The sequence below is a fragment of the Aegilops tauschii genome, chromosome 1 (assembly GCF_002575655.3).
Source record: "Aegilops tauschii subsp. strangulata cultivar AL8/78 chromosome 1, Aet v6.0, whole genome shotgun sequence".
Classification (NCBI taxonomy): domain Eukaryota; kingdom Viridiplantae; phylum Streptophyta; class Magnoliopsida; order Poales; family Poaceae; genus Aegilops; species Aegilops tauschii.
In genome coordinates this window covers 326,677,120-326,687,663 of record NC_053035.3, presented here as the reverse complement: position 1 = coordinate 326,687,663, position 10,544 = coordinate 326,677,120, and the positions used below count along the sequence as shown (strand labels likewise).

The 10,544-nt window shown below is 41.5% G+C and overlaps 1 protein-coding gene across 1 annotated transcript; it reads right to left on the bottom strand.

Moving 5' to 3' along the window:
- Nucleotides 1-320: 320 nt before the first annotated feature.
- On the bottom strand, nucleotides 321-8,914 carry LOC109753999 (probable AMP deaminase). Its single transcript, XM_020312928.4, has 19 exons — nucleotides 8,425-8,914; nucleotides 7,745-7,926; nucleotides 6,846-7,035; nucleotides 6,200-6,378; nucleotides 6,064-6,115; nucleotides 5,850-5,977; nucleotides 5,568-5,747; nucleotides 5,398-5,465; nucleotides 5,172-5,314; nucleotides 3,945-4,006; nucleotides 3,730-3,843; nucleotides 3,048-3,188; nucleotides 2,003-2,155; nucleotides 1,877-1,930; nucleotides 1,688-1,798; nucleotides 1,361-1,534; nucleotides 1,095-1,175; nucleotides 816-914; nucleotides 321-709 (listed from the first exon to the last, which is right to left on the bottom strand). Exons 1-19 carry the CDS (start codon nucleotides 8,837-8,839, stop codon nucleotides 641-643), a joined length of 2,595 nt encoding a protein of 864 aa, XP_020168517.1. The 5' UTR covers nucleotides 8,840-8,914; the 3' UTR covers nucleotides 321-640.
- Between the last annotated feature and the right edge of the window lie 1,630 nt (nucleotides 8,915-10,544).

Below are 10,544 nucleotides of genomic sequence, written 5' to 3'. Positions count from 1 at the left end.
AAAAGAAGAAAATGCTATCATGTTTTTTTTTGTCATCTTTTACATTTTTTGCCGTGAGCTCATCTAGGCAAGATTTTACACGCACTCATGCTGAAAGGCCAACTGCCCACAAAGCCAGTTCACACAGTGACATAGACCTGCATTTTCTGCTGATTCACAAGGACTCCACTCGTCATGTGTTTACCACCCAAAGGTTGAGTCATTTCGTACACCATAATATCATACCGATGACAAGAAAATGCTACCATGACCTGTTCCACCTGTACAAGTTTTCGATTGTTCAGCAATATGACTTGCAATAAAACTCTTTTCACGGTACATTTTCTCTGAGAGAGAAACAGTGCGGCATCACTTTATTAGCAATATATTGTTATAACAGTTACAGCATCCTTTGTTAATTACAATCCTTTACAGATGAGAAGGGCGACAGTTTTACATCAAGCACTTGCACACTTGCCTCCCTGTAATGCTAGTCTAGCACAATGGTGAGCCGCTCAGTCGCTCCGCACCTGCGATCTGAAATTATTTATTTTGTAGGTCTTCTTCTTCCACTTTGGTGGTGGCTGTTTGGTGAGATGGTATTCAGCTGAAGTATGATTCATCCCCGGAGACGGCTACAGCTTATACACCTAGGTGCCTCTTACTGGTCCACCTCGTCGGGCAAGATGACGTTGTTGAGGTAGACGAGCTGCATTTCGTCTCTCCAGATCTGAAAATCATGTGCCAGAATCTTAGTTAAGGTTTATGGGAAAGGACTGGTAAGGCCATCCGAATCTGCATTACACAAAAGAGGAAAGGGAAAAAGATGTGCATACCAGGTCCCTGAATTCGATCCTGATGGTGGGCACATTTGTTCTGTGGATATCGTTCCCTGAAGGGCCTCTCTTGTAGTAGTTCTTGCCAATCCAATGTGCCTGCAAAGAGATCAAAAGGGTCATTGCTGTTTTCCTGTATTTACATCTATTGAACTTAGCAAGCAAGGATTTGCTCAATTTTATAATGAGAATTCTAGTTGTGATTAAAATGAACGTAACATGGTAATCCTCAGAACCACCAATAGTGCTCCAAAGACAAACAAAAGGAGGTCTGCTTACCTTGAGAGCATGTGAAAACCCTGATTGATACACAGAATTTCTCGCAATTTCACATAGATCACAAGAACTGAGCTTCCATAGCTGAAACAATACCACAATGATTATGAGCTTGTGATGCTTTTTGTGCATGAATGCACTGGTTCTGTACCATATTTCAAGTTATGTAGACAGGCGTATGTGCATACTGAATAACACACATTTATGCACAAGCACATACATACTTTTGCATGATGTGAAAAAAGGAAGGATAGCGAAAGAGGGGGTACCGAGGCAGCGATGCTGTATTCTTCCACCAATGGCTCTTTTGTCAGATGAATTTGCAATGGATCATCCGTGGACAGCGAGACATTCAGTCCTCGTTGGAAAAACATAGGAAAAGGGTTCCGATGGTAATCAAGAAACAAGGAGTTGTTGCTGAGAGGGGACATTGCCAGACCAATCTGATAAGATTCAAAAGCAATTTGTGAGAAAGTAATAACACCATCAGTTAAACATTAAAAATTGTAAGTTCACAGTATTAAAAGAATGCAACCACATAGTAAATTTCTCAAAATTTACACCTATGATGGAAACACCAAAACGGGCAGTATTACCTGACCAAGGTAGTACAGATATTGAAGCACAGGAGACTTCCTTAAATTGATTCCATGTGATATACTGTGACAAAGAAGAAATGTTGCTGCCAAGTGATCAACGTCTCCAGCCTGCATGACCATACCAATTAGAGAAAGCATAAATCCGGAATGTCAGAGTCGAACACTGGAATGTTGAAGATATTTTACCTCACCGGCATGTGGACGGAATTTGATAGTATTCATCCCCTTTGACTCACGCAGCTGAAAATTGAAGTTTTGAATATATGAATTACTTACTAGTAACATGTAAAGATAGAAGACGAATATGCCTACCTTGTTCAGTGTGTACAAGTTAGCATAGCAGTAGTATGCATAATATGAAAATGCTGGGTTGAAGACATTCGTCCATTCTTCAGGTGTAGGCATGTGCTTAGTTGGACGCCTTTCAGGTTTACTCTCATCATCAACCAAATCTAACCCTACGACCTGCAACAGCCAAGAAGACAATTGTCATAACCAACAGATTCATCTAGTTAATGGTGAGAATCAACTTGCCCCCAGTACTTCCTTAGCTCAGCCTCAGACACCCACATACAACTCAGTTGTTCGATCGACCAAGTATATTCTGAAGAATTGGAAGTTCATAGTTCACAGATGAAATGGAAACTAGCTTACCTGCTATGGGAGGTATAGATGGTTGTGTAACTAGTTTAGGCGAAATCTAACCTATGATATTTTATGCAGAAAACTAAGATAATCTAACCAGTTTAGGCGATTCCAGATGTTGCAAATTAAATAGTACTCCCTCCGTTCCGAATTACTTGTCGCACGTATAGATGTATCTAGATGTATTTTAGTTCTAGATACATCCATTTCAGCGACGAGTAATTTGGGACGGAGGGAGTATATGCTTCAGATAAACATGATCTTTCTAGTAATGCCATGTGTATTTCAAACTAATACCAGGACCATCCATAGCACTGACAGCAAGTGAGCACTTGAAACAAGCCTACCGCCTTTGTTCAAGTCTCATGGATGTGAATTTGGGTTACTTCTGATACATACAATGGGGGCTTCCCTACAGTTTGTTACAAAACTTTTGAGAAGAGCTTGCGCCTATGCTTCTATAAAAATCACCTATGTGGAACGGATGCTTCTACTTGGTCATCATAGACCAGCAAATCCATTTGAGAGCTGTCTTTGATACCAAAAATCTATCGCTTGAATGTTTCATTTTATCTTTACACGGAGATTTCACAAAGTTATTTTGCAGACTTGTTCTACATTAGTGATTAGGCAGACACGTGTGGGGACAAGAAACACAGCAGGGATATGATAAGCATCCAAATCAAAAACGATGACAACAGAGTTTCTGTACCTGCTTTAGGAAGACATGAAGCTGCGGGTGCGAAGCTGGATCAATAGTAACCTCAAACAGAGGAAGGAAAATGTTGTCAAGAAGATTTTGAAATGATGTAACAATGCCCATTTGCTGGTACACGTTATATAAGCGTGGAATCTGCAAAACAGTACGAGAAAATAATTATCTACATGGGATACTGCATATCAAAACATAATGAATAAAATACCAACTCTGCATCCATGGACATTTTGAGGACTTTGTTCATGCAGAAAGAATAATTTGTTCAGTGCAGTCACTAGATAAACTGATGGACAACATAATTAGGCACCCACAGTTTGTTTTTCAAGTATATATTTGTTACAAAGAGCAAACGACGGAAAACATCCAAAATATACTATGGAACACCCAAGAAAAGAAGGGTGAACAAATTTTACCAACTACTCCCTCCGTTCAAAAATATAAGATGTTCTAACTTTTTTGTGGATCAGATATATATAGACATGTTTTAGTGTGTTTGTTCATTCATTTCAGTCCATATGTAGTCTATATTGAAATATCCAAAACATCTTATATTTGTGAACGGAGGCAGTACCAGATTGCTGTGGGTCTGCAAAGTACAGTTCCCCAACTGCAAGAAATTATAGGAACTTCTTGTTGTAGGTAATAATAAATACCAGCAAAAGTGGAGAAAGGGTACCTGAATCAACCAAACAACATTTTCACTGTACAATTCATTGTTTACTATCCAACTCGCAAGTTGGTCCCACTCACTTTGCTTCCTCCCATAGATTGAAATCCTATATTCAGCCATCTGGTGAAGCAAATTAGAGTAGACTAAGTTCAAACATTTCAAAAAAGAGTTGCATCTGCATAAGAAACGGGGAAAATAAATAATCCAACTGATAGTTTTACCTGATACTTGCTTGCATTAAGGTCAGAAAAAACTTGCATCGTCAGCTCAGCAAGAAATCGTCCTAGTTTAAATCAAATAGCAATATAAATATCTCAAAATTTACCATGAACATTAATTTTTTTGATAAAGTGATTATAAGAACTAATCACAATAAAAAGCAAAACCAGTAAGACGCAACCAAAGAAAAGCTGAAGCTAAGGGTGGTTGCTTGCAGTTCATAAGCACAGGAGCTCATAAGCTGAGTTTGCAAAAAATATTTAGTGTTTATCTGGGAAGCTAATTGATAAGAATCAGCTCGCACTAGGCCTAGTTTAGGCCAGAGAACCTTGTGAAACATATAACAGAAAAAAAAACAATAGTGTGCCCTGGAGAAAATAAATACATGTTATTTGGTCTGGATGTACACTGACACGTCAGCATTTTGCAACAAAAAGAAGAGCCATATAATGATGTATTAGCCTGACCGTGTATTTTTTTCCTCGAAAGTATCTCATGATGTTTTCTCGTCTACTTATAGAGCAACAAACACTGCTCACACTCAGTAAGCATTAAGTGGTATAACTGCACCACTACGCGGCTCAGCAGCTTAAAAGCTCTGGCTACCATTGTTGGCATTTGGCTATAACAAAGAGGACTAGCAAGTATATCAATTGACACTTTCTGGGCTTACACCATCAATCATTTACTCCCTCCGTTCCAAATTACTCGCCGTGGTTTTAGTTCAAATTTGGACTAAAACCACGACGAGTAATTTGGAACGGAGGGAGTAGCTCACAAGGTCCTAACTGTGTACTAATCATATGCGCCTGAGTAAATACTAAATTTGTGGAATTGTGCCTGAGCCGATATCAAGTACTGGTAACACACATGGCTTTTTAATGCTCAGTGATTGATATAAGTAATTTATCAGAAAATTGATCGGAGTTTATCAGAAGTTGCATACTACACAATAAACATGCATAATTGTCAATAAAAGCACTAGTTTGGATGTGATCATAGTGAGGGGGCAAAGGTGCAGTACATCAAGACAAATTTACCTGACTTTTATATAAACATGCATACATACATTTCATAGGACTTCCACAGGGTGAAAGGTTTAGGAGAAACTATGATGGTAATATAGAACAGGAAACATGGCATTCTGCAACAATATGTGAACTGCACAAAAGTGCCAATAACATAAATAAGCCATCCAGGAAAAAATATGACTTCGAAACAAATAATACCTTGAATAAGATTGTCCTGTTTAAGGAAAATCTCCCGTAGCCTACTTTGGCCACATGGATTGTATTTAAGGTTGAATTTGTCAAAACGATGAAACGTACTTTTGTCCGCATGGACATCTAGCAAATCAACATTCAAGTCATACCTAAGAAAAAAACAAGAAAAAAGATTAACCAACTGGCAGCGGAATCAGCATTACATATACACAGTGTAAAATGCAAAACGCACCCAGTTAAGTCCAAGCTCTCAAAAACCTCCTTCAAAGTCATATATGTACCATCTCTGAAAATAACAACCTAAATGACAGATCATAAATAATTGTGATTATAAGTCAACAGTCATGCTATATTTACTAAAAGGAAGTACGGCAGTGTTCAGAATAACATTCATAAATGTACCTCATCAGGTTCTTTTCTCAGTTTGGACTTGATGAATCTCAGCAAATGTTTCTGATTCATGCATGCTGAGTGGTGAACATGAGTGTCGACCTTCCTAACATTGTAAAAATCACGATGTGGTGCAGTTTTTTGGGCAAGAAACTCCCTGTCCGCGTTTAACATCAGATGAAATTTGAACTTCTGCAAGGGAATAAAAACCTATATCACACAAAAGACTGATAGGAGAGCTTCAAATGATTTCACCGAATCACTCAGGCCACAAAATAGTGACTACATGATTACATGTTCTAGAAGATTCAATCGGTTATGGCAGACAGTTCTTGTGTTCCCCGCGGCAGTCATCCGGAGAACATAATGTAAGTCGGTGAAAAAGGTTGTAGCATCAGCAACAGGATAAATCCTTTCTGTTCCTGAGAAAAAGGGAGAAATAAATGAGTCATAGGATGCTGGAATAGCCTAGTTAAGAACAATAAAGCAAACTGGCAAGAGTCCTTACGGTCTTTATCCGCATAGACTTGGACAACACCATCGACCATTTGGAAAACATGCTGAAAGCACAATCAAGAGTTGAAATCAGGGCAAAACAGACAAAAAATGGTATTGGGACAATGAAACAAGCAGAAGTAAGCTACCTCTGATTTTGATTCAGGCACAAAAGTGAATGGGTTAGGATTAGGTTTTGGTGTACAGGGGTCATTTATGACCTCCTTCTCCCATGGAGCGACCTCTTCTCTAAAAAGGTAACAATCTCTTAACTCGAGACACTTCTGAAGGATTTTGTAGACCTCTATTTCATCAGGAGATGGAATCTCTGGCATCAGACAGAAAATAATATTTAATAACCTTTCACCCATACATGGTACCAAAAAATCAACCCAGTGGGTCAGAAATTCTTGGAGAGAAAGCAACAAATAGATGATTAGTTTAGAAGCATCTACTCATGTGAATAACAAACAAATCTTGAGCGTGTCTAAGTTAGCTTGTGTGCATTCAAAAGAAAAGGATCGCTAGCAAATCAAGAAGGGAAATGACAACTTGGCATTTGCACGATTTAACAATGTTCTTTACTTGCAGAAAGTTGACTGAAATGGAGAAATCTTACATATCCACATTGGGTATAACATGTGAATATTCTGTTAGAAAAATGCACTGTATTTGCGAAACACAAACTGCACTTGTCAAGCTTGTAAATACAACTAATATCTCCTTTCTTTTGCAGGAGAGTTAACTTCATTGCATACAATTTTTAGCAGTGTTGTATATATTCAATTGTCATACCATGAGGTGCAGTTAACAGCTTGATAAATGATTCTTGCTGAGGTTCTTTTCGAAGAATATCTGCAGCAACTGGATCAGGTTGAACCGCATGAAGATCATTGGATATACTATGAGACCGAGTCATGTTTTTTGCATCTAATGGTGTTCCAGCCCCATTCTCCACAACTGAATTTCCTTTGTGTTCTCCCTCCTGTTCAAGGATTAAACGTAAAAATATAACTTTCTTCGGATCAGTTCCAGACTTCCAGTTGGTGTACCAAAAGAAAGTGAAGAATATATGCCTTCAATAGAATTGGTGCATATCAGCAAACAATACTGCTATTGCGTTCCTAAATCCTAATTATGACAAAATCTAGCCAGAAGATTGATTATGCAACGTTACTAACTGTAGAGTAACTACCAGACAAAAGGTTGTTACCATTGAGTAACATTAAACAGGCTGACATTATTCTAGCACATCTTTCAGCAGCTAAAGATTATGTTTGATGCTCGGGCCTTCTATAATGCATCCCAATTGTACACTATAGATTGTTAAATACATTCCAGTGATCCTGATTCATTTTTGTAAGCATAAAGCAAGGCTATGCGGATACATCAGCTCATTAATTATCACATCTATTGAAGTCAAAATGACAGGAAAGGAAATAAAACTCTAGAAACAAGAGCAGATGAAACGATAAGAATAACTTAATGCTTAATAGTATGAAACAATGTTAAGTCATAAATTCACTTATTTCATGTTCATGATCTGCAGACTTCTGATATGAAAATTTATGTCAAGTCTACCCTAACATAAATAAAAATATATAAAAGATGAGCATATAAGTAAGCCAGTAAGCGACTAACAATTATGACAAGAAAAGGTAGAACTGGATGGCAACTGGGTGATTGGAACTTACAAGATTTCCGTTTGTGCTCGCATGGCCATTATCAAGTTTGCCGTTGACTTTCATCGCGGCATCCTCATCAGACCCCTCTACACTCTCTAAAGTACTTGCACTAGCAAAAGGGGACTTGGGTGAATTTGGTCTGATTAATCCAACCCGTCTGCTTGAACCCGAACGAACAATTTGTTTATTGCCTGCATTGATCATTAGTTGTTACTGTATTACCATAGATAGAAAAGAAAAAAAAAAAAGAGCACGATGCTGCACAACATTTACAAGTCTATCTCCTGATGATTAAGCACCCTGTCATGGCACCAACAGCTATATTTTTCTTGAGCAACCAGGGAGCTTGAATTTATCTTACAGAAACTCCATCTGAATTCTGTCCGTAGAGTACATAATTTTTAGCACTAAATGTTTACTGCAGGAACACTTGATAAGATAAGAGTGCCACGTTTTATTCCTTGTTGCAAAGGGGGTAAGCGCACTAAGTTACCATACCGACAGTCTGTACTACTAGTCTTGTTGCTACCCAGTACGAAAGCTCACACAAACTGCCCCCAACCGGAAGCCATTTCACAACCTAGCGCTCTCAAGCCCAAGGCAAGCCCCAGTCCTATCCACTCCGCCGCACCCAGCCAGCCGCGCTTGCCCACGCGTGCAGTTAACAGTATATATAAAGACAAACGTACCCTCGGGCCCCACTTGCAGCCTCGGCAAGCCCGTGGGGATCTGCATGTAGGCGGCGGCGGCGAGGAGCGCCTCGTCCACGTACGCCCCCACCCCCTCCCCATCGCCGTCGTCGTACTCCTCCACAGGGTACCCCCTGGCGACGCCGCCGGCGGCGTAGATGGAGGAGAGGTCGGGGAGCGAGGAGGAGCCGGCGGCGGCGCGGCGCGGGGGAGGGGGGTTCCTCCCGGCGGCCTCGCGTGGGCGCCGCCGCTCCCGGTCGCCTTTGGCGGCGGCGGCGGAGTTGCGGACGATGTCGCCGCTGAGCTGCGCGACGGCGCGGCAGTGCAGGTAGTAGGCGGAGGCGGCGGCCGCGGAGGCGCCCACGAGTGCGGCGCAGGCGAGCTGCAGTTTGTAGGAGGCGGAGGCGGAGTCCATGTGGGGTCTAGTGACGGGCGGCTTGGGTGGGTTTAACGCAGGTGATTAGGAGGGTGAAGGAAGCGCAATGGGTAATCAACGAGGGCCGAATGGGGAGCGTATTTATAGGGGGCCATGAGGATGGTGACGGGGACGCCAGATTGGGTTTTTGGTCACATGATGATGTGAGTCACCGGTGATTATCAATAGGTTTTGCTGAGCCCCCCTTGGTTTGTACCCTAATTCTCAGAAAGAGAGCTTAGTTCTTCGTGAGAATAATTTAAGAGCATCTGGTGTGGGGGGCAGGGAGAGAATCCAATGGGTGAATGTTTTTCTTATTTGCCTTCCCAAATGCTATTTCATCGGTTGAAAATTTCTTTTGGGTCGGTCGATTCTAACGAGAGAACCAGGCGTAGGCCCGAGGTTGAATACAAGGGGCTCCGAGACAAGCGTCGGCGAGGCGCAGGGGACGTGGGCAAGGCCTCGATCAGGAGCGACGACGCACCAGCGACGTCGCAGGTGGAGGGCGGGTGGGTAGCTAGGGGGTGGACAGGATGGTCTATGACCACCCTCGATTTTCCCCATGGCATGTATAGCATAGAGAAAATTAAGTTTCTATAGTGAAAATATATGTTTATGTGAACATTTGCATTGTTGGACCGCCTAGCCCGTTGGGCTGGTACACCGCCGGTGGTGGGGAGCCGAAGGTTGAAGGATTAGGGGGGCTAGTTCACGTAGAAATTTGGGTGCCCGGGGAGGTTTAGTAGGATGGTTGGGGCGGCGGGAGCATGGCGGGGGCAACAGAGAGGGTGGGGCGGCGAGGAGTGTGCTGCAGCACTGCCGATTGAGCGTGATGAAGGCTGACTGCTAGACCATTTGCCGTATACGGCACATGGACATGCAGTCTGAGGAAGAAGATGAATATTAGGTCGTGGGGAGGAAAACGTTTGGAGGAAGAAGATGGTGATATGGCCGTCCATTTCCAATCCAACGGCTCCGAGCCAATCGACTGAAACCAAATGTTTTTATGGCACCTAATGAACAGATGCTCCCATTTGCCTTTTTTGGCTAGGTGAAAATTTTGAAATTTAGTTTGCCATGTTGATTTCTTTCAGTTTAGCAGATAGATTGAAGTGTTTTCTCTTAAATCAATATCCTATGAAATTTTGAATCAATCCTCAGTCTATGGAGGTTATATGTGCCCGTCTGGGAGGGAAAGGCTAGTTTTCTCCCTCTTTCTTTCTATCTAGGTCTGTCTCTCATCTTGCTTCACACTCACTAATGTGTGTTCTCACATACGTATCTACCAACTTTGTTGGTCAGAGAAATGGGGAAGAGAAAACCAGGCTCGTCATATATTCACGTTGTCCGTGCTTTAGTGGATATGCACTTAATTCCTTTGAATAACAATGTAGAGGTCAGACCTAATTCTGTCTTCGTATTTCTTCCTTGTTGTCCTACTCTAAGCCATGTCGTCTCTGAGGAGGAATAGGGATAACTGATCCTTCTTCGCATTTGATCGACTAATGAAGTAGAGGGGGCTTGGCGGTTTCAGAACTATGGTTTCAATATTTTTATGGCATGTTCATTGTACAACGGTCTTCTTCGTCTTTCACTTTCCATTGGTACAATTAAAAATTATTGAGGTTCTCCCTCTGGAGATACCAAAGCTGAGGTAAAAAAATATGCTTTTTTGGCACCACATACTCCATTCTCCTGCCATTAG